At 45.0% G+C, this 23,735-nt stretch overlaps 1 protein-coding gene across 1 annotated transcript in view; it reads right to left on the bottom strand.

Annotated features, from left to right (window-relative positions):
* Positions 1-13,096, bottom strand: part of ppfia3 (PTPRF interacting protein alpha 3) — a 15,144-nt gene extending 2,048 nt beyond the window's left edge. The window contains exons 1-30 of the mRNA XM_061302746.1: positions 12,922-13,096; positions 11,609-12,081; positions 10,948-11,049; positions 10,579-10,818; positions 10,453-10,506; positions 10,227-10,355; positions 10,063-10,155; positions 9,884-9,936; positions 9,725-9,818; positions 9,522-9,656; positions 9,056-9,139; positions 8,746-8,877; positions 8,375-8,437; positions 8,208-8,287; positions 6,783-6,945; positions 6,478-6,671; positions 6,163-6,403; positions 5,951-6,084; positions 5,720-5,874; positions 5,532-5,631; positions 5,377-5,458; positions 5,099-5,299; positions 4,697-4,762; positions 4,167-4,193; positions 3,833-4,008; positions 3,583-3,680; positions 1,384-1,559; positions 1,137-1,205; positions 816-978; positions 211-276 (exon numbers count right to left, since the gene is read on the bottom strand). Of these exons, the coding sequence (XP_061158730.1) occupies positions 224-276; positions 816-978; positions 1,137-1,205; positions 1,384-1,559; positions 3,583-3,680; positions 3,833-4,008; positions 4,167-4,193; positions 4,697-4,762; positions 5,099-5,299; positions 5,377-5,458; positions 5,532-5,631; positions 5,720-5,874; positions 5,951-6,084; positions 6,163-6,403; positions 6,478-6,671; positions 6,783-6,945; positions 8,208-8,287; positions 8,375-8,437; positions 8,746-8,877; positions 9,056-9,139; positions 9,522-9,656; positions 9,725-9,818; positions 9,884-9,936; positions 10,063-10,155; positions 10,227-10,355; positions 10,453-10,506; positions 10,579-10,818; positions 10,948-11,049; positions 11,609-11,944 (3,693 nt within the window). The 5' untranslated portion in view covers positions 11,945-12,081; positions 12,922-13,096 and the 3' untranslated portion in view covers positions 211-223. The remainder of the gene's footprint in view (positions 1-210; positions 277-815; positions 979-1,136; positions 1,206-1,383; positions 1,560-3,582; positions 3,681-3,832; positions 4,009-4,166; positions 4,194-4,696; positions 4,763-5,098; positions 5,300-5,376; positions 5,459-5,531; positions 5,632-5,719; positions 5,875-5,950; positions 6,085-6,162; positions 6,404-6,477; positions 6,672-6,782; positions 6,946-8,207; positions 8,288-8,374; positions 8,438-8,745; positions 8,878-9,055; positions 9,140-9,521; positions 9,657-9,724; positions 9,819-9,883; positions 9,937-10,062; positions 10,156-10,226; positions 10,356-10,452; positions 10,507-10,578; positions 10,819-10,947; positions 11,050-11,608; positions 12,082-12,921) is intronic.
* Positions 13,097-23,735: the final 10,639 nt, after the last annotated feature.

Consider the following 23,735-nt stretch of genomic DNA (forward strand, 5'->3'; position numbering starts at 1 on the left):
GAAGTGGTCCCAAAATGATGAAAGTAAAATGTCTGCTTTTCTGTGTTTTCAGGCATAGGTTCTTCAGAATGTTTTATAGGTCTGCAACTAGTAGTGGGCAAAACTTGAACCCACAACAACAACACAAACACATGTGCAAACCATCTCTCGTCTCGTCTCGCCACGCTAACGAACGGGTTCTCTGTGCTTTAACGAGTGTACGGGCCTCACCTAAGTCGTCCCCTCAACACGAGTACGTCCTCACGGAGGCAGATTCACCCCGGGCACTGGAGCTGGCTGTGGACAACACACACATTACATTTAAACACCACTGATCCATCCACAGGCATTCCCATTAAGACATGGAATGACGGATAAAAAGTCCCCCTATGTATTTTATAGACTGCCATCTTGTCATCATCGCTTCCTCTAAGAAAGGAAACGGGAATTCCAGAGCTGAGATAATGGCACACTAGTATAGAAAGCACTGATGTCTAAGGGTGTCCTTAAAAAAAGACAATTGTGCCCAAAAAAGTGACATGAAATCTGCTCTTTCAGGGGAATTGCACATTAAATGACATTATTTTCATCAGTGTGCAAAACCAGCAACTTCACATTGGATGCCTAAACAGATTTTTAGCTCGTGGACTTTGTCGTCGTTGAAATTATGCTAATCCAAATAATTCCTAATCACAGTTTGCAGGGAGCTCCCGGAGGGCCCCCGAGGCTTGATTCCTGTCATTCCGTGCTGGTGAGTGACATCCCACACGGCGGCGGTTCAAAGCTCTGCAAATTGGGGGCGGGGTCCGCAAGACGGGCGGGTGACGGCCGCTCACCGTCGCTCTGGACCTTCCTGAGGGTGACGGAGGGCGTGGCGATGGCGGAGGCACGGAAATTAGCAGGCAGGGTCTCGGCCGAGTCCGAGGTGACGCCCCGCAGGTCCTTCTCGCGGAACATTTTGCGCCACGATGGCGAGCGCGTGAACGTCTTGGTGCCGTCCTTCAAACAAAATACACGCTCAGTGTGTGTGTGCGTGTGTCCCTGTGTGGTTATTGTGTGTTTGAGAGTTATGCATGTCTGTTTATTTGTTTCTTTGAGCCTACGGTGTGCATGTCTTTGGTTCTGTGTGTGTGGTCTTGTGTGTGTGTTTGACTGACTTCATCGGGGCGTCTCTCGGTTCCCATGGAGATGAGCGAGTTGTACTCTTGCTCCAAGAGTTGGCGGGCCTGCAGAACATTAGCAATGGCAGCAGCAAGATGAGTCAATAGTGTTGTATGTTACAAAGACTCCATAACAAATAGCCTACATATCAATTCTAAATGAAAAACAAAATCAACACATAGTCCAAATATACAGTAAGCAAATTATAATAAATCAATCCTATTAACCAAGGCCTGCATCTACCTGTGTGTTCTGATTGGGTATCTGCAGCAGCAGCGCCAGGTCGGTGTAGTCGAAGGTGTCGTCGAGAGCCAGCAGGGCGCCGTGGACACCGCTCTCGCGAAGGTTGTCGGCGTATTCCTTCAGGCCCAACGTCTGCACCCAGCACATTACGCGCTCGTTTGACCAAACCATCACATCTGCAAAAAAGGGGGAAATTGCCAAAAAGGAAAGGTAAGGCTAAGCCGGGACTCTGTATGAAATGCTGTTTCTGGATTTTGTATGAAAGCGGTAAGAGTGAAATGAACTCAGCAAATAACCAGACATGTATCTTTTGTGTGCGTGTGTGTGTGTGTAGTCTGCGCGTGTGTGTGTGTGCTTTTTTTCCCCAATGCCCTGGTCTTACTTGCCAATCAGTTTGATTGTAAAATGATGACAGTAATTAAAGGCAGTAAAAGCAGCGACAAACGAAATACTTGCGATTATTCCCGAATGCCTGGAAGCCATTTTTGAACCAGCGACGTTAATAAATTGGTTGGAATTCGACGACGACGATATGCACAATCCTCCGCGGGCAACGCATGCATACATTGACATCCTCTGACATAATTGAGGTCCTGCCTCGACGTGCGCGGAAATTATCAGATTCCACAAGAGAACTTGTGAAGGTGACTGGGGAGTCATCTCTGAAGATCCTCTCAGTATGTTTGGGAAACAAAGATGCTACTTGTTATGCCCGTCTGGGGCGTTTCCAGTTATGTGTTGGCATTAAACTAGCATACAAAGCAGTTTGTTGTTTTAAATACACAACATGTCTTTGTTATGTTGAGTTTGACTGAAAGTTTTTGGAGGATTTGTTCACGATGCTGCTTGTTAGTCAAGTTCGCTGCCCCCATAAAGCGCCCGTACCTTGAACTGAAGAAGAAAAAAAAAATCAACTGAATGTATGGAAGTTTATCTGTGCCATCGGATTTTGAATTCGAATTTGTAGCACTGAATTTTTTTACATCCAATTTTTAACACTGAATTTTTTTTTGCATCTAAATCAGACTTTGAATTTTAAAAGCCATCGAATTTCTAGCACTGAATTTTTTTTTCCTAAGACATTTTTTTCAATGTCTCAAAAAATTCAGTGTCAAAAAATTCAATGTCTTAAAAAATTCAGTGTAAAAAAATTCGACATCTCAAAAAATTCAATGTAAAAAAATTCAATGTCTAAAAAAATTCAGTGTAAAAAAATTCGATGTCTCCAAAAATTCAGTGTAAAAATATTCAGCGCGGACATCCGGGGTAACCAAGGGAGAAGTAATCAATCCCTGTATCAAATCATCCAACGTTCAGCCAATCAAGTTACGCTCCATTGGTCATGTGACGTCGAAACAGGAACGTCGTGAAGTTCAAGTTCATTACAGTATTACAGTATTAACTGTTACTGTTACCTTTGAACTTCACGACGTTCCTGTTTCGACGTCACATGACCAATGGAGCTTAACTTGATTGGCTGAACGTTGGATGATTTGATACAGGGATCGATTACTTCTCCCTTGGTTACCCCGGATGTCCGCGCTGAATATTTTTACACTGAATTTTTGGAGACATCGAATTTTTTTACACTGAATTTTTTTAGACATTGAATTTTTTTACATTGAATTTTTTGAGATGTCGAATTTTTTTACACTGAATTTTTTAAGACATTGAATTTTTTGACACTGAATTTTTTGAGACATTGAAAAAAAAGTCTTAGGAAAAAAAAATTCAGTGCTAGAAATTCGATGGCTTTTAAAATTCAAAGTCTGATTTAGATGCAAAAAAAAATTCAGTGTTAAAAATTGGATGTAAAAAAATTCAGTGCTACAAATTCGAATTCAAAATCCGATGGCACAGATAAACTTCCATATGAATGGCTTTATGTGGAGTTACTCATACCTCAAGAGACACCTGAACAAGAGCTTCCGACTAGCGCTTTTACTAACTGGAGCCATCTGGTAATCACAAATGTTTACTCGGAACAGGATGTCGAAAATAAGCTTGGCTAATGAGCCACACGCTGCTTCACCACAGACATGTAGCAGCTTGCTCCGCTGACTTTCCATCACACCGCGTGCGAAAGGGGGTCGCTAATTTGCTCCAACGAGACAATGACGCAGGATGAAGAAAAAAACGAGGTCTGCATAAAGGCTGACTGATGGGTGTAAGGCTTGGAGTTGGGGGAGATGGTCTTACCTTTGTTGTGGTGCGCGCTGTCTTCCCGCCGCCTCTCTAGCTCCTTGCGGTCGTAGTTGAGGCGCTTGAGGCACATGATGCCGTAATGCAAACTCACCCTGCCGGCAAAGAGGGAAAAATTGAGAGGTGTGTGTGTGTGTGTGGGGGGGGGGGTCGAAGGGCGGAATCTTGATACCATTTGGAGCTGCAATTAACTTCTACCGCCCGATTTTTATGGGAGAGCGATTCAACGGAAGCCCCTGTGTCTCACCTGTGGAAACTGTCCACCATCTTGAGCTGCCCTCTCAGCTCCTTCTTGGTGAGGTGGTCCAGCATACGGGCGTCCACCAGCGACTCCATAAAGTAGCTGCGGTACTGCGGCAGGCCCAGACTGGGCAGCCAGTCATTGCCCACCCACTCGTGATTCATGTCGCCATAAGCAAGGATCTAAACGGGGACAAAAAGACCATGAACCATTGTCTCGCAGGATCACACCTGGGCAAAGTTTGCCCAATGAGCATTTACAATGGAAGAAACCTGCATCTGTTCCAGTATGGATGAACGGTAAGTATGATATTTATGAACGAAAGTGAGTTTTTCCTCACCTGATCCCAGCTGAACTCCTTCAGCTCCTAAAAGGCCAGAAGGAGAAGAGAGGGGGCGAATAGAGAGAGAGCGAGGAGGTGGCGGTGAAGGAGGAGGAGGTGGCGAGGAGGAGGAACGGGTGAAAGCAAAGCAGAGGAGCAGGCGAGGGAAGAGGAGGACAAAGGGAGGAAGAGTGTGTTAGTGATCGGGCAATTAGCTGGAAGCGCTTCACAGTGAAACAGCAACCAGAGGGACGAGAAGAAGAAGCTCGACACTACGTGACACAACCACAGAAGAAGAAGAAGAAAAGGAGGAGGAGGAAGGAGACTCATCAACATGGATCCAAAACAAATAATAAAAAAAAATCAATCAACAAAAAATATTCTAAACTAATATGCTAGAAGTATAAACACTACATAAACAACGATACAAACTAATAAACACAAACAATTCAATATAATAGTATTGTAGTAGTAATATTTAAAAAATCGATGTAAACAATACTTGGTAGATATTTACTATGAACAAATAAAGGTTGACATGAACTAACCGGCGGCTTGATTGCTGCGTTCAAGGACTCCATCTCAGCATGGGTCATCCAGACGTTACTGGTCGACTGCGGTCCGAGGGGAGACAAAAGCGACGCGGTCAGATGACAACACAAAACGGTCGAGCCATCTGCATGCCATCACATGTTGCCTTCTAGACTAGAGTGGAAGACTTTGCTTCTTCCCTGACTCGAGGGAGCTTCGCAAGTATTACGTGGCCTCAAGATTGAAAGTAGTTAGGTGGGGTACATTTAAATGGATCACTCCAATTCTTCGGGACAAAAGAAGTTGGCAAGCCACAAAGGTACGTGCACACAGATTCGAACTAACCTCCTAAATGTGGAAAAGGTATCCAATTACCCACAGAATGTAAGAATGTGTGCATAGCAGTTACGGAGGCTCACCGAGCGTGTGCTGGCGGGGGCCGAGGGGCTGGTGAGAGACACCATCTCCTGGATGGCGAGCCTCAGCTTGAGGCGGTGCAGCGGGTTGCTGATGCCGATCTCACGCTGGATCTCCGTGTCCGACAGGTTGGCCATGATGGCGCCACTCTTAACGTTGGCCCGGCAGGCTGCTACGTACCAGGCAGGCATGCCCACCCACAGCTGGAAAGAATCAATGTTGGCAGCAGGTTGAGGACAAAGAGGACTTAGGAAGATGGACTCAAATAAAAATGCGTTACCTCCAGCCATGACACCACGGTGGGACCGTCCCAGGATGCGAAGGGCAAACCTTGGCGACACGCTTCTTCTAAAAGCTCGTGCCTAGGCATATGTATATGAAATGTAAAGTATAAGAAATAGAACACTCTTTCTCTTGCTCACTTTGCTCACTCACTTTTTCTTGCTGCGCCGGTCTTTGTCCGCCGGTCCCAAAGTCCCGGTCTTGTTCATGCCCATGGGGTCTCCGGCAGCCAGGTCTTCAGAAGGCGTTGAGGCTAGCGGAGGCAAAGGACGTTCAAAGCGGCTTGTTGATGTAAGATTTTCTCATGAGTCACTGCTGTACGTTCAACTACATCAAGTTACCGAGTGAGGCTGAGGCGTCTCTTCCAGGCTGTCCCATCCTGCCCTTTTCTTTCTTGCCAAAAAGTCGTCCAATGGAAGACTTGATGCTCTTCTTCTTGCTGGCCTTGTGCAGGGAGTCCTGGCTGCTGTTGGAGCTGCTGCCATCTGCTGACAGGCTGAAGGCAGTGTGACCAGGTCAGTAGACATTTAAACCCAAATGGAAAAGCGGAAACGGCCATCGCCGTGTCTCACCTGCGGAACTCACGAGGGTCATCCAGCAGGGCCCCCGGGTGGGTGAGGGTCATCCTGTCCAGGCGTAGGGCGCGCGGCGTGGGTGGCGGCGTGGAGTCGAGGAGGGCCAGGGTGCGCTCGTCGTCTTTGTTGTTCTGAAAGGATAAACAGTACCACAATAGCAGCCCACTCAGCATAATCAATGCAATTTAACGCTTAGACTAGCAGCTCACCTGTCTGTCGTTCTCGCGGGCCGGCGAGTGGGGAAGGCGTGGAGTAGAGTGCCCCGAACTGGGCGGCGATGGCGAGGCCAGGGTAGAAGAGGTGATGGAGGATGGGATGAAGCCTCGCCCGGCGCTGTCCCTCCCCAGTGAGGAGGGTGGGATAGGCGGACTGTCCAGGGCCACGCTGCTGACGCGGCTCTCAATTTCCTCGGCCCGCAGCTCCGTGTTCTCCTTCTCCTCCAGGATCAGTCTGCGGAACAGGTTTCATTAGCATTGCTTAGCATGCAGCCTGGAATCTGAAATCCAACAGGGCTTCCATCTTACTTGATCTCCTTATTGATGGCCGCTAGCTGTTCCTGCAACATGCTGGCCAGTGTCTGTACATCCGTCTGCCCGCTGGGTGACAGCAGCTCGGACCCGAAGCGATGGTCTCCGTCGTCCTCATCGTCTGAGCACACCACGTCCACGCCGTGGTCGTAGCCGGACCCCAGCAGTGCCTCCGTCTCCCAGTCTGTGTACTAAGAATGCACGCGTATACAAATACGGTACCATTACACCGGCATTCACTCATATTGTTGTTTTATAAATGTATGTGTAAATCAAAACCAGATTCCATTTTCCCACCCCACCTTGGTGGAGTCCTCCCTGGCGGAGCTCCATCGAGCTCGGAGGCTTCGCCTGCCGACCAAGGATGTGTTTCCGAAGGTGTCCAGGTGAGTGGTGGAGCCCATGGGGAGGGAGCCACCCCCGTGGGAGTACCTCAGCTCCAGAGCGCTGCCAGGCAAAGATCGACTGAGAGCGACGGAAAGATGAGATCCAAGATAAGAGAGCGGATGAAAGGTTTCGTTATATTGGCCCACAGCCAGGAATGAAGTCATGCGATGTAAAGACAACATATGTCAACAAAAGAATGTACCGTAATTTTCGGACTATAAATCGCGGGTTTTTTCGTAGTTTGGGTGGGGGGGGCGACTTATAATAAGGAGCAATTTATATGTTTTTTTTCAAAAATGTTCAAAATAAAAAGGTGAAGCCACGATAAACGAACTGCGATGTAGCAAGGGATTATTGTAATTTGAATTTCAAGTGACGTCAGCAGCGCGACGCGGCGTGGCGCGGCGGTTATTTACAAAAAGGACAAAGCTTGATAATGGGATGAGGAAGATGACGAAGGGCCCCACGTACTCATCATTAGCGGCTTTGTTTCTAAGTGACACGGAGGACGAAGAGTTTGAAGGATTTAAGGATTTGGAGTGACACAGAAGGTTTGAAAATCTATTATGGCTTTTACGCACACCCGGTCCTACTCTACGGAGCTCTCTTTCACCTCGTGGCTGGAAGTCCACGCCGCCACACGCCTGGAAGTTTGTTTTGTTAAATAAAGAGCCGTTTACCAAACCCACGTCTTTCCTTGTACTTTGTTAACGCTACAATCTAGTTATATACTAGATCTGTGAAATAACGACGAGGCTGACGTTAGGGCGCACGCGCGGCGTTGTTGACAAAGGACGAGGAATTTCATCGATGGATTTAACGATTTAGAGTGCACAGATGGTTTGAGAATATTATTGCTTATATAATAGTTATTTGATGTCTAATTTATATATTGTTATATGGGCCTATGGAATATTTTGAAGTGCAAGCGCTGTCAGCGGCGCGCACCCATTGTTGACAAAGGACGATCGATGGATTTAATGAACTGGAGTGACACAGATGGTTTTATAAACGTGTTATTTATGTAATCGTTTTTTTTCTAACTCTGAATGTTACGTCAGGCCCGTTCTCAGCTCTTCGTTTGTGTTTATGTCACGTTAGCATACCTATCGTTTAGCCTGTTGTTGCTCGTTCATGTCTGTTCTTGGTGTTGGATTTTGTCGAATAAATTGCCCCCCAAAATGCGACTTATACTCCGAGCGACTTATATATGTTCTTTTTCACTTTTTTAGGCATTTTATGGCTGATGCGACTTGTACTCCGGAGGGACTTACGGAAAATTACGGTAAGTAGTATAGTATGACAAACTGGTAGGAAACATTTGGATATTTTTTTCCTACCTGGAATAAGAGCCTCCGGGCCTGGCTCTCAGTTGATCGAGTTCAAGCTGAAGGCGTTCCAGCTCTGCAATGAGCTTGTCCTGATAGACAGAAGACACACAGTCGGGTAGTAAATAGAGTCAGCGTAAAAGTCTGAAGGCGAATTCTGAGGACAGACAAACCCTCACCTTGTTTGCCAGAACATCATCCTGAATCTTCTTCATGTTGGACAGCTCCTCAGAAAGAGCGTTCTACGAGAAGAAGAGGAGAGCACAGATTTGATTGCCAAACATGGACAACACGCTGCAAGTTATCGTCAAAAAAACACAAATACATAAAAAAATTGAAATATTGGAGAGGGGAAGTAAAAACAACTGAGAAAATGCAGAAAGCAAAAAGGCGAAAGGCTAGCACAGTTTTACTTTGTCTGGGGTTCGACGGAGGCTGTTTATGTCATTATTTTGACGAGGCGGTATTGTTGCCCCGCCCAATTAAAGTTGGTAAGGGAATCGAATCGATGAGCAGTATCTAGAATGGAATCGATATCGTCAAGTTTGACCTTCTCCTCCAGCGCGGCCATCCTCTCTTTGAGGTGCAGCTGTAGCCTCTCGTTGGACTCGGACAGCAGCTTATCAACTGTGTCCGAGAGACGTTTGTTGTGCTCGTCGTTCATCCTCTCACGCTGCCTGGCCTTCAGGGCGCGGGAATGGAAACAAAGAAAAAGGTGTGTAATACACGCATTGGGAGCAAAATCATTCACAACAAGCCTTGCGTTCCACATGAGATTGCCATCTTTGGCTTTAGAAAATTAAAGCACCTTTGTGTGGCAAAACGGTCAAGATGGTGGCCGTGAGCCAAGCGTGACTCACCCTCTGCAGCTCTTGGTTCTTCTCCTCCAGTTGCGCCTCCATCTGCCGTAGTCGCTCCTCAAAGTTGCCGTGGCGCTCCTCGGCCTGGAGAGGAGGTGAAGGAAGATGAGGAGGACGAGAAGGAACAAGAGAAGGAGGGAAGAGGTAGAAAAGGGAAGACATGAGCACGCTGCCATGCGGCGTCCATTTTGCCTGGACACGCATCAGGTTAATTGTTTGCGCTGAAGCTGTTTGGCAGCGTGGCTCGTTTCTTTCCTGCAACCCTCTAAGAGACAAGAAAGGTTTACGGGAACCGCTGGAGCTTCTTTGATGATGTGTCCAATGGCATCACTCGTAAATAAACTGTTCAGGCCGGGCTCCGTATTAACGGCTCTTTAAAAAAGAAATATGGCTTTCTTGTGTTTCTCTGACATCATCCCTGACATTTAATTTGATGGCTGTATTTGTGATGTTGTTGCTTTGGTACCTTGTTGAGGGCGGCCACCCTCTGTGCCAGCTGCGCTTCGATCTCGGGCAGTGTCTCGGCCCTCTGCAAGGTTTGCTGCAGCTTCTGCTTGGCGTCGTCCAGCCGCTCCTGAAGCTGACGGTTCTTCTCCTCGCTCTACACAGCATTAGCGTGTAGCATGAGCATGTAGAACTGGCGTGCAGCCTCGCTTTGTCTTTGCCTACCTGACGGTGGAGAGACTCTTTGCTGGCCAGCTCGTTCTCCAGCTTGTCTTTGATATCGTGGAGAGACGTCGCCTCCCGCTGGGCACTTAGGTACCTGCAGGCGGCAGGAGGATGTCGGCGAGGATAGACGACGAGGCGCTTTAAATACAGATAATGTACCTGCGCTCCAGTGTGGTGATTCGCTCCTCCATGTCTTCTCGCTGACACAGGGCCTGAGAGGTTCAAAAGACAAACAATGTCATGCCACATTACAGAAAGGTCAGCATTTTAAAAAGCGGTCCGGTATTTGTTGTGCGACCAAAGTGCATCTGGAAGGATTTGCCAAAGTGTGATGCGACCTCCTTAACGTCTCGTTGCAGTTTGTGGTTGGCTTCCTCCGATCGCGTCAGTTCTCTCCTGGCAGACGTCAGCTGCTCCTCGATCTCGCCAACCTGCCACAAAGACACAAAGATTACATCACTACAGTATGATTGTACATTCGGTATTAGTTGGAGTACGGCACCTGTCTGCACATGAGCGCCAGCCTCTCCTTGAGCTGCCCCAACTCGGATCGCTGTCTTTCGATCTCACTTTCGCGCTGCCGGTCCACCTCGCCGTCATCCAAGATGGACGACGGCCCGTTGGGAAGCCGCTGGCATCACAGGAAATAGTTCACATGTTCGTCACAAAGAGAGGTTTCAACTCAAAGTTTGGGTTTCAAGCTTTTTTTCCTGTGTTACTGAACGAACCTCTTTATCGAGTCCCTGCTGTCGTCGTTTGATTTGCTCGCGTAGAGAGACCACCTACAACAACAACACGTCATGAGCGCCTGCAAGAGTCCGGTTGGAGTACAGCAGGCACGAGGTGGGACCGACTTCCTGCGAGGACGACTGCAGCTCGTCCTCCAGCGTGGCCACCCGCTCCAGGGCCACGCGCAGCCTCTCGCGGACCTTCTCGTCCAGGGCCTTGTGGTGCTCGAACAGGGACTTGAGGGCCTTGAGCACCTCCACCTCGCTGGAGACCCCCGCAGGCGACTGCGCCTGACGCTTCACGACCGTCATCCTCAAGCTGCGCTCGTGACGCGATACCAAACACTCCAGATGCTCCAGAAGCAACTAGCACAAGCACACAATTCCTCCGTTACACCAAATGAAGTCAAATTAAACTATGTGAAAATGAGCCAAGTCACCCTATCGAATGACGTATTTAATGTGCACACCATATACAATAAGAGTTGTACAAACTCGTGTGTTGTTGCGCTCGGCTTTGAGCTCTGCGATCTCCTCTTCCCGTTCCAGAAGCTGCTCGCGACACAGGTTCAGCTCTTTGGTCAGCACCGCAAATTCCTACAATGGGCCACAAGAGGGCAGTATTTACAAGTATATTATTTTAGTTTTTTTTTTTAATGCACTAGATTTAGCGATTCAGTAGAATTAGCAAAAACAGGTACCTTCCTTTTATTTATTTTTATTTGTATATTTATATTAAATAATAACACAAACTGAGATGACTTCACATTTTGACATTTTGTTCTGTTAAAAACAAATGTCAAATAAAAATGTGATGTGATTAAAAATGATAAAAATCACAATATGAAATATGAAACTATTTGTCAACAGGAAGCAACCTGTTGAGCATGAAATTCTTTTCATTGCACAATAATCCAGTACCTGTGTGTGTGTTCAGCATGAAAATGAAGTGCCTGGAGGTGACAGGAAAGGGGCCAGCACCCTTGACTGACTGACTGACAGCAGCCTACTTGAATTGTTGTCTAATTGTGCAATTATATGTAATTGCATTTGGTGTGACTGGCTGGTAACCATGGCGATGCGTCAACAAAGAAGAACAAGCGCGATATGCCACGCACACACGCATCACTTGAAACGACCTGACGTTTGTTCCCACCTGCGGCAACGCGATGGACAGCTGCCTTTGTAGCGACTCCTTCTCATGGCCGAGCTCTCGTAGTCGCAGGTGGGCCGTTCCTAGGCTGTCCTGGGTCTCCCTCAGACTCTCCAACAGCCTCTCTCGCTCCGTCAGCATGTTGACCATCAACGACTCCAGGTTGCCCGTACTGCCCCCTTCATCCCCACCGCCACGGGGGTCCCGGCTGCCATAGCCGCCCATGCCACCTCCAATACCTCCACCGAGGCCGCTGCCGGATCCCACCGGCGAGGACGAGCCACCACCGCCCCCGCCGCGCCCGTCCTCCGAGATGGTGGGCATCACCTCGCACATCATCTTGAGGCCGGTCTAGGGTTTTCTTGAGGAGGGGGGGCGGAAGGGGAGAGGCGGTCCGGGAGGGTAAGGGGTAAGGTTGGGTGGGAGGAGGACCTCGTACCCCCAGTCCAGGTTCTTCAGCAGGACCACAGAGAAACCTGCAAGGACAGGAACACACACATACACAATGTTCCCTATGCTGTTTTAAGTTGTAAAGAATTGCATTGAAAATTATGGAGAAAAGAATTGTGCACAAGAGGGCGCCAAAGTAGTTCTTCTCTTGCTTAGACTTGAACACAACAACAAATAGGTGAGTTTGTCAAAAGCAGAGGAGAGGCTTCCAAAAAATGTTGCAAATGAGTGTATTCCTAACAGGTTCTATGCAGGGGTTCACTGAACACATACAGGAAGTCCACCGAGTAGAATTTTAATTAGAGCTCACGTGTTTAACGTGTTTTTTTTTTTTTAACTCAAGCAAAAGTCCCCACTGAACGTGAAATCTCGCGATCAGTCTGCCGAGAGCGCGAAATGGAGGGAAGGGAGGATGTGATGGGGGGGGGGGGGGGGGGGGGCCTTGCGCTGTCATGATGGGGCTCGTGCGTGCGCGCGAAAAGATGTCTCGTACGGCGGCCTTCGTAAGCCCCCAAGAGACGATATTTTGTAAGAAAATGCAGCTGTGAGAGTGTTCTTGTTGTCAGGGAGCAAGGGGGGAGTGAAGGGGGGCGGCTCGTTGAACGGTCCCAGACGTGGCGTAAAAACGCTGGGAGGTGTCAATCATCCTGTCGCCAAGACGAGGCCTAATTAAGACATGGGTGACATTACAAGATGGTGGGAAATGGTTGTTTGGGCTAAATATGCCGACGTCTGTTTCGCCCCTCGCACGCCCCTCCCTCCGGTAAAAACCAGCTGGTAGTGGAACGGACGCCGCCGATGATGCTGATGATGGTGGTGAAATGATGGATGATTTCCGGGGCCCGCTGGAGACTTTTCGTTCTTACCCGTGTCATGGTCCAACGAGGACGGGGAGAAAAGGAGGCCCTCCCGCCTCAGTCTCGGCAGGTGGCAGAGTAGCAGCCGGCGGCCCTCGGTTCCAGGCCGGTGGGGTTACTTAGCAGCCCGCACCACATCTACATCTCCTCCCTCCGATCTGGGAGCGACAGTACCCCGGTAGGTGTCAAGGTGGACGCTCTGCGAAAAAGCAACATCCGGGGATTGTCACAATAAGAGTTTACAATACTTGGAATAAATAGACAAACTTCGGTTGTCCAATAATTTTGTTTTATGGCTACACATCCGTGTTTTACATGTGAACAATCACTAGCAATTGTATTTTAAGTTCTAAGGATTATTATAAAGTGCAGCACTTTGAAATTCAATTCTTTACTACTTTTGACTTATCATGCAGCTATTTGCAACTTTATAAATTCTTAAATGATGAATAAATTACTTTTTAATGGCGTAACTTCATTTTAAACATATTTTACATATCAATGAAAAGGGCTTTAAGAATTAGAATGATTCTCTATCCTAAATTAGTCTACAACTAAAAGGGTTAACTCTTATTTTGAAGCCTGAGCTCAACATTTTCCGCCAGTCAGCCCGACGTCCCGTGCACCTGACCACTTCCTGTCACGTTCCTTCTCGCATCTCCATCACCTAGAAGATGAAGTCAACAAGCTAATACTTCTTTTCAACTTTTATTTTCAATTTACTGTTAAAAAATACCATAATACACACATAAATTAATGCATTTGTCTTGTATTTCAAAGAAACACATATTGACAATCATGAACCGTTAGCCAATTAGAGTCGAGCGAAGGCGGGACTTGTCTCCATGAGGAAGAGAAGGGAATTACGTCATACTCTCTTATAGCAAAACCTTCCCAACGATCTAAATTGACATTATTGGTGTTAAACAATGAAAATGGCAAACTATCTTATACGTTTTAAGATACAAGAAAGCATCATAAATCTGTATTATGTTTACGCAAAGTGCAGCATTGAGGATGGATTAAAATAAATTGTAATGTTATATATTACTCACAAAGAGAAAGCCTTAAAAAAATAAACATTTAGTAGCTGCATGAGTTTGTTGCATCAATTTTTTGATGCTTTACGTGACCCCACGTCCTTGCTCTGTGACATTTGAATTTTTTTTTATACATAACATTTTACGCGGACACGCACTTCTGATATGACAGTGACATCTTTATTTGACAGACAGGAGGCAGGCAGCTACGTGGACACCGGGTGGGGTGGCGGTTATGGAAGTTTATCTGTGCCATCAGATTTTGAATTCGAATTTGTAGCACTGAATTTTTTTACATCCAATTTTTAACAGAATTTTTTTTTTGCATCTAAATCAGACTTTGAATTTTAAAAGCCATCGAATTTCTAGCACTGAATTTTTTTTTCCTAAGACATTTTTTTCAATGTCTCAAAAAATTCAGTGTAAAAAAATTCAATGTCTTAAAAAATTCAGTGTAAAAAAATTCGACATCTCAAAAAATTCAATGTAAAAAAATTCAATGTCTAAAAAAATTCAGTGTAAAAAAATTCGATGTCTCCAAAAATTCAGTGTAAAAATATTCAGCGTGGACATCCGGGGTAACCAAGGGAGAAGTAATCGATCCCTGTATCAAATCATCCAACGTTCAGCCAATCAAGTTACGCTCCATTGGTCGTTATATTCTTGTTGATATATTTATTGTTTTTACTTTTGTTATATGTATTTATGTTGTTGAAATGCCTGTTACTGCTGCTGCAACAAAGGAATTTCCCAGATTGGGATTAATAAAGAAACTATCTATCTATCTATCTATCTATCTATCTATCTATCTATCTATCTATCTATCTATCTATCTATCTATCTATCTATCTATCTATCTATCTATCTATCTATCTATCTATCTATCTATCTATCTATCTATCTGTAGTAATAGGCAGGGTAGGAACCGTTGTGAGGGTTGTATGTTGCTGGGGGGAGAGGACAATAAAGTATGTTCCGTCTTGACATGAACGAGCGTCTGTCCCGTCTCTGCCTTAAGGGTTTCTATGTACCTATTAAACAATAGAACATGGTGTCAGAAGTGGGATCCAAAAGTGTCGAAGCGAAGAGACTACTGGACTAGTGTAAGTCCCAAGCAAGACAGGACGTTGCAAGTGGAAAAAGTAACTTCAGTCCGCTAGCACGGCTAGGCAGGAGCTAACGCTAAGGGAGACGAGGAAGAAAACAACGAGGCTCGAAAAGATGGCGCAATATCAAGTAATGCCACCGGAAAAATTCACGTTCAAGGCAGAAGACTGGCCCAAATGGATAAAACGCTTTGAGAGGTTTCGCATCGCATCAGGTTTGGAAACTCAAGCGGAGGAGAACCAAGTGAATGCACTAATCTACAGTATGGGAGAAGAAGCGGAGGACATTTTGGTTTCCCTCCACCTCACCCCAGAACAAATGAGTGAGTACGGCAGAGTCACGCAGAGACTGGATGCTCACTTTGTAGCTCGGAGAAATATAATTTTTGAAAGAGCTAAGTTTAATCAGCGGCAGCAAGAGATAGGCGAGTCGGCAGACAGCTTTATCACCGCGCTTCATTGTTTAGCTGAACACTGTGGATATGGACAACTACACAATGAGATGGTCAGAGATAGACTTGTAGTTGGACTTCGAGACAAGCGTTTGTCAGAACTGTTGCAACTGGATCCAGAACTTACATTAGAAAAAGCAGTTACAAAAGCCAAACAGAGTGAAATGGTCAAGAAACAACAAGAAATGCTGAAAACGAACTTCAAGGGAGACGTCGTTAATACTCAACTTGATAGTGTACGCATCAAACCACAAGGGGGCGCCAGACCCAAACAAAACAAAATGCAGCTGAAACCAGGATTTTCCACCAAAGCCAAACCATGCACAAGATGTGGAGACACAAAAGGTCACGCTTATCAGCAATGCCCGGCTAAAGATGCCTCATGCAATAATTGCAAAAAGAAGGGACATTTTGCTAGAATGTGCAGGTCCAAGAAAATGTATGAGGTCAATCTAGAAAGATTAGAGGATTTTTCCTCAGAGGATATTTCATTTTTGGGTTCATTGGCTTGTGAATCTTCAGATCCGTGGATGACAGAAATAGAAATGGACAAGTCTAACGCTGTGTTTAAAATTGACACAGGCGCGGGTGTGACAGCAGTTCCAGCTGGCATGTATGTAAAAGGACAATTCAAAGAACTAAAGCAAACCAGAAAAGTGCTGATGGGGCCAGGCAGGTCGCAGTTAAAGGTTAAAGGCAAGTTTTCGGCGACTCTCAAAAGAAGAGACAAAAGCATAATGGAGGACATTTATGTGGTTGAAGGGCTAAGTACAGCTTTACTGAGCAGACAAGCAGCCACTGCATTACAGCTAGTGGCTAGGCTTGATACAGCTACTTTGGACGATAAAGAGACAATCAAGCAGGAATTTCCGGAGCTATTCACAGGGCTTGGAATCATGAAAGGAGAATACCATATTGTACTTAAACCGGAAGCACAACCATTCTCCGTCTCAACTCCACGACGCATTTCTATCCCTTTACTACCAAAGGTTAAAGAGGAACTTTCTCGTATGGAGCAACAAGGAGTCATCTCCAAGGTGGAGCAGCCTACAGAATGGTGTGCACCTATGGTGGTGGTTCCCAAGCCCGCACGTGAACGAGTGAGAATATGTTCAGACCTCACTCAACTAAATAAGTCTGTTTTGAGAGAAAGGCACCAGCTACCTTCAGTTGAAAACACGCTTGGACAGCTTTCAGGTGCCAAGGTCTTTTCAAAACTAGATGCCAATGCAGGTTTCTGGCAGATTCCTCTTTCCAAAGACTCATCACTGCTCACAACCTTTATCACTCCTTTCGGTCGCTATTGCTACAATCGACTGTGCTTTGGACTATCTTCAGCACCAGAACACTTTCAGAAACGCATGCAGCAAATCCTAGAAGGCCTGGAGGGAGTGGTGTGTCAGATGGATGACGTCCTCATCTGGGGAGTGGATCAGATAGAGCACGACAAAAGACTGAGGGAAGCTCTCACACGTCTACGGGACGCGGGCGTGACACTTAATGATAAGTGTGAATTTTCAAAGACTAAAATCAAGTTCCTGGGTCAGATCATTCAGGCAACTGGAGTTAGCCCCGACCCAGAGAAATTAAATGCAGTGAAAGCCATGAAGGAACCAACCAACATTTCCGAGGTGAGAAGATTTCTGGGAATGGCAAATCACTTGGGAAAGTTTTTGCCACACTTAGCAGAAAAGACACGTCCACTCAGAGATCTGTTAAGAAAAACAAACATGTGGTCATGGGGACCTCAGCAGATTCAGGCTTTTGAAAGCATAAAGATAGACTTGACAACACCTCCTGGGCTGGCATTGTATGATCCTTCAGGTGATACGCTAGTCTCAGCAGATTCATCTTCTTATGGACTGGGTGCTGTATTGTTGCAGAAAACAAGCAGTATGGACTGGAAACCAGTGGCGTATGCATCACGCGCATTGAGCACCACCGAGCAGCGCTACGCGCAAATTGAGAAGGAAGCGCTAGCCACAACGTGGGCATGTGAGAGGTTTGCAGAGTTTTTGATTGGAAAGGACTTTCACATTCAAACTGACCACAAACCTCTAGTCCCTCTGCTGGGCGCGAGAAATCTGGACGAACTACCTCCACGTATACAACGCCTGAAAATGCGTCTCATGAGATTTTCATTCACCATATCCCATGTGGCGGGCAAAGAAATCGCAACGGCTGATGTTCTATCAAGAGCACCGGTGACGTCTTCGGAGGAAAGACTACGTGAGGAAGAGATCAACCTCTACGCCGACACCGTAGTGGCCAGCCTCCCTGCAACTGAGAAGAGACTTAAAGAGATTCAGTCTCATCAGGACAAAGATGACATTTTGCGACAGCTTAAGCAGTTCTGTGTAAGTGGTTGGCCAGACAAGTTTTCGATTGAAAAGACTTTTATGCCATATTTCCCTTTTGCAGGTGAACTGACTGTTCAGAATGGGTTGTTGTTATTAGGCTGTAGGCTGGTCATTCCAAAAACACTCAGAGATGACATGCTAAACAAACTTCACGAAGGCCACTTAGGAATTACTAAGTGCCGAGAACGTGCTAAACAATCTGTGTGGTGGCCAGGTCTTAGCAAAGATTTAAAGCAACTCATTGAGAAGTGTGACACATGTGCCCGTGAGCGTGTTAACAACAGAGAGACAATGTTAGGAACTGAGTTTCCTTCAAGACCATGGTGTACAGTCGGGGTAGATTTGTTTCAGTTCGGTAAAAACCAGTATCTTGCGGTTGTAGATTACTTTTCAAGGTTTTGTGAGGTAGCCAAGCTTTCGTGTACAACTTCGGACGCTGTGATTACCCACTGTAAATCTATTTTTGCTCGACATGGTATACCTGAGGTTGTGCGCTCAGATAATGGTCCGCAATTTGCATCTGAAGAGTTCAGAAGGTTTGCACGGATGTGGGGGTTTTCACATGTCACATCCAGTCCACATTTCCCACAGAGTAATGGGGAGGTGGAGCGGGCAATAAGGACTGTCAAAAGTCTACTAAAAAAGTCCAGTGATCCCTACTTAGCTTTAATGGCTTACCGTGCCGCACCTTTAGCAAATGGTTGTAGTCCAACTGAACTGCTAATGGGGCGTAAAATACGTACTACTGTTCCGGTCATTCCCTCTCAGCTAGATCCGAAAGGAGCGGATTTGGAAGATGTGAAGAGGAAGGAGCAGAGCTACAGACAAAAACAAAAACTGAATTTTGACAAACGACATAGAGCTCACACATTGCCTGCCTTACAACCTGGAGACCATGTGTGGGTCAAGGACATGCAACAGAGAGGTACTGTAGTGTCCACAGCGAACACACCAAGATCCTACATCGTCGAAACATCTGGGGGAAATCTCCGGAGAAACAGGTATCATCTCTCGCGCACACCTGTGGCTCCAGAACCACACATCGCTGTCCCTGATATGGGGGTAAGCAACCCTACAGAGACTCTGAAAGGACCGGTCTCTCCTGTTGTACTCTCTGGTTCACCAGAATCTGAGAGACGCTATCCTTCTCGCGTCAGGAAGACCCCAGAGTTCCTTAAAGATTATGTTACTTGAGTTCACATGTTTAACTTCAGGGTCTGGGCTGTCAGATTTGGTAATACCAATTGTTTAGTAGTTAAGTTGTTGCCACTGGGTTCGTATATTGGGATGGTATTGAGTTGTAAAACATTTCACCTTTTTCTGCTAGTTGTTGAGGAAATAATCTGTTGTATTAATTTTCGACACAAAGTTTATTTCCCATTGAGAAAGGGGGATGTAGTAATAGGCAGGGTAGGAACCGTTGTGAGGGTTGTATGTTGCTGGGGGGAGAGGACAATAAAGTATGTTCCGTCTTGACATGAACGAGCGTCTGTCCCGTCTCTGCCTTAAGGGTTTCTATGTACCTATTAAACAATAGAACACTATCTATCTATCTATCTATCTATCTATCTATCTATCTATCTGACGTCGAAACAGGAACGTCGTGAAGTTGTTGTTTTTTTTTTTTTTTACGTCGTGAAGTTCAAAGGTGAGCTCCGGTCAGAGCTCAGGATGGCCCAGAACACAAATAATAACGCTTTGGTGAGTGTACTCTTTATTTATCTTTTGTGTTCGTAAAAGTCAGTATTTTATTTACCGGACACCTTAACAGAATTTGTTGAACAATATCTACACAGGGAACTTTTAATGAAGTGGCGTTCCTTAAAAGTTTGCTAGCTATGAGCTAGCGTTATGTTAGCTAATAGCTGGCGTTATGTTAGCTAATAGCTGGCGTTATGTTAGCATGGCTTATTTATACTCAAAACAGTTGAAAAAAAAGGACAAATGGACATCCGATAATGTGGCTGTCACCAAACTACTCTAATGCTTATTAAAGTCTAGTAACATTTAGCTATCACCGTTCCTATCTCCGTTGCCTTTCGCGGCGCCATCACCATGGTAACCATTATCATGGTGATGGCGCCGCGGCCACGGTACTGCGCTCTTTAGCAGGAGTATGCTATACATACTGGTTGGTGTACTGATGTCAACAGTACTGCATAAACATTGCTACCCGAACCTGGAGTTCCTTGTTCTAAACTGTAAACCCTTTTATTCACCGCGGGAGTTTTCCTCCTTCATCTTCATCGGAGCCCACCTCAGGCGTCTGTGAGCGACGCTATCCAACAGCTGGCTACACAGATCACATGTTTAGAACGGGATCACACGGACTCTCTGGTTATTGTTTTAGGCGACTTTAACAGAGCTGCACTCAACCATGAACTGCCTAATTACAAACAACATGTGAGTTGCCCTACCAGAGCTAACAGTATATTTGACCACTGTTACACCGTTCTGAAGCATGCCTATCGCTCTGTCCCCCGTGCAGCTCTGGGACAGACCACTGCCTTGTTCATCTCATTCCAGTTTACAAGCAAAAACTGAAATCTGTTAAGCCTGTAGTTCGGTCTGTAAAGAAGTGGTCTGACGATGTCAAACAGGTAAAGGTAAACATCGATTTATATTGCCGTGTTTGACCTCGGACATTAGACGCGACTTTATTTTGAAATCCAGTTCATTGTTGCTTGCTTCCTCTTTCCGGGAGCAGGGAGCGGCGTTGCTGCAAGTGAAAGGGGAGTCGACAACTAGTACGCGGCTCCTGGGCTGGTGCTATGGCTAGTGTCCAAAAAGACGAGGAAATTTGCTCCCCTTTAGGCTTCAAGTCATTCGTTTGGAAGCACTTTGGATTCCAAAGAAAAGATGGCTCCACGGACAAGACACGTGCAGTTTGTAAATCCTGCCATGCGGTGATCAAATATTCAGGGAGCACAAATCTCGCCGCACATTTAAAGAAAAAACGCGACATCAAAGTTCAGTGTTAAAGTAAGCAATTTGTATACTACAATACTCTTGTAATTTCCTAAATAAAGAGTTTGCAGTACCTTGTTGATTTTGCGTATGAATTGTTGTAAATCAGGATATTGTTCTATATTTTTTATTAAAAAAAAAAAAAATCGATCGTAGAGCACTATATCGCGATATATCGTGAATGAATCGCAGCAGGCTTTAAGATATCGGCAAATATCGTATCGTAGTTCTTTATATCGATATTATACCGTATCGTGACAAAACCCGCGATTTACACCCCTAATATATATATATATATATATATATATATATATATATATATATATATATATATATATATATATATATATATATATATATATATATATTAATAGTCATTACTTTTCCACTCCTTTTATGTGTTTTATTTCTCATTATTACTACTATTACTTCAAATACTTCTAGAGTAACAACATCTGCCGGTGAAAAATTCCTTGTATGTGATCATATGCTTGGCAAATAAATCGAATTCTGATTCTGATTCTGACAGGATAGTCAGGCTGAGATTGTGCTGTCAGCCAGGCGCTTATTGGATTTAATCAGTTCGTCTGAAAGACAACGGGGCGCAGCCAGTGGTGGGGTAGTAAATCAAGTTCCGAGGTTTAGTATTACTAAACTTTAGTTCATGTACACATGGCTTATTTAATCTATATATTGCAGATGTATTGATGATTAATATATATTCCTTTATACAATCCTGCAGACGGAGAGCCCATCACTTCAAATGGAAATGACCAGGTAAAGACTATTGGGAGAGATGTTTGTTTTTGGGGGGGAAGGGGGGGGGATTGACAGCTGCTCCCCAAAGAGCAAAAGAGAGGCTCGGCTTAGCGAAAAAAGACTGAACTGCATCACGATTTTTGTTGAATCGGCAATACCAATGTGTTTTAAAAATCACTTTCAAAGCAGGCTACACTAAGAAGAGTTCCTTGTTACATGTTCAATGCTGGATTTGTGGCAAAACATCAACAAATATTGCATATTCATAGTAATTCTAATGGATAATTAAAGAATACTACATAAATTAAAAGTGCAACGCAAAACAATGGATTTTTGCGCCTATTTGGAATTTTAACACAAAATACTTTCCCCCTTCAACAAATACAAATACCGACGGCTTTGCACACTCCTATTTGAAGGTCTAAGTCAGTGCTTCTCAAATAGTGGGGCGCGGTGCTATATCTGGGGGGGCGCGTGTGACCCTGGGGAACAGGCTTTTTTTTTGGCAGTACTAGAATAAAGTGTAATTGCGAATCTTCACAGCAGGGGGCAGTGGCGCTCTCATTGTTACTTCTGTGACGTTTGCGACAGTGCAACATTTTACGACTTAAAAGACAAGTTAGGATAGTCACGGTGGGGAAGGGGGGGCGCGAATAGTTTTCTTCTTGCTGGGGGGGGGGGCGTAACAGAAAATAATTGAGAAGCACTGGTCTAAGTGATTGCCTTTTGAACTTTATTGGAAACTGATGAGGGTATGCAATACAGTGTGCCAAGGTTTTCTATTTTCATCTGTCATGTAAGACGATGTTCAAATTTTTTCAATAACACTGTCATTTTAGTTAAAAAAAAGTTAACAGATCATGTGATAGTTAATTTTTTACACTTTTTTATTTTTATTTTCTATAGGTCTTTTCCAGGTCTTTTTACCAAGGGCAGAGGGAAGAGGCGCTTTCCCGCAGCAAATCTAGTTCCTGCCCAGTTACTTGACTGGATACAGCATTTAATAACACAAGTTCTTGTGTGCAAGTGAACTCTAAGAAGTCCAGATCAAGAGGCATGCGTCCCAGAATATGCTCCAATCGAGAGCGAAGTCTTTCTAAAAGATGATTAAGCAGGAGTTCCTAGGAGAGAAAAACAAAATCACTGTGTGAGCACATTTTATGGAAAATTCAAACTAAGCATGGATTTGTTAACACTTTTATGTTCTCTTTTTATTGTCTCAAGTAAGTTAACATCTCATGAGTATCGGAGTGAGTTCAGAGCTGAGATGATTTATTTTCATATGAAAAATGCTCATTTGTAAATGTATTTTTTAGTGGGCATCAGGACTTTGTCCTTAACCTTGGAAAACAACCTCTGTCCCAACAAGTGAGAGAGTCAGACAGCGTCCAGTACTGGCAATTATGTAAATTGGCACGGAAAATGTAACTTTGCAAACGGCAGAATGGGGCTGCTAACTTATGAGCAATCACAACCCAAGCTGTTAACAGTAACAGTTAATACTGTAATGCAATTATTTGTGCCTTCTTTTAATGTTGTGGGTAAAGTGAATCACCTAGTAGTAGTTTGCTGTTAAACAAACGTTGAGTCAGATATTTCTTGCCAGCCACATCATAACATCGGAACAGAGTACTAAAGAGCGCAGTACCGAGCGCCATGTTACCATGGTAACCATGCTAACATAACGCTAGCTCATAGCTAGCAAACTTTCAAGGAACACCACTTCATTAAAAGTTCCCTGTGTAGACATTGTTCAACAAATTCTGTTAAGGTGTCCGGTAAATAAAATACTGACTTTTACGAACACAAAAGGTAAATAAAGAGTACACTCATCGAAGCGTTATTATTTGTGTTTTGGGCCATCCTGAGCTCTGACCGGAGCTCACCTTTGAACTTCACGACGTTCCTGTTTCGACGTCACATGACAAATGGAGCGTAACTTGATTCGCTGAACGTTGAAAAAAAAAAAATCGCTGAACGTTGGATGATTTGATACAGGGATCGATTACTTCTCCCTTGGTTACCGCGGATGTCCACGCTGAATATTTTTACACTGAATTTTTGGAGACATCGAATTTTTTTACACTGAATTTTTTTAGACATTGAATTTTTTTACATTGAATTTTTTGAGATGTCGAA

The sequence above is a fragment of the Syngnathus typhle genome, linkage group LG17 (assembly GCF_033458585.1).
Source record: "Syngnathus typhle isolate RoL2023-S1 ecotype Sweden linkage group LG17, RoL_Styp_1.0, whole genome shotgun sequence".
Lineage (NCBI taxonomy): Eukaryota > Metazoa > Chordata > Actinopteri > Syngnathiformes > Syngnathidae > Syngnathus > Syngnathus typhle.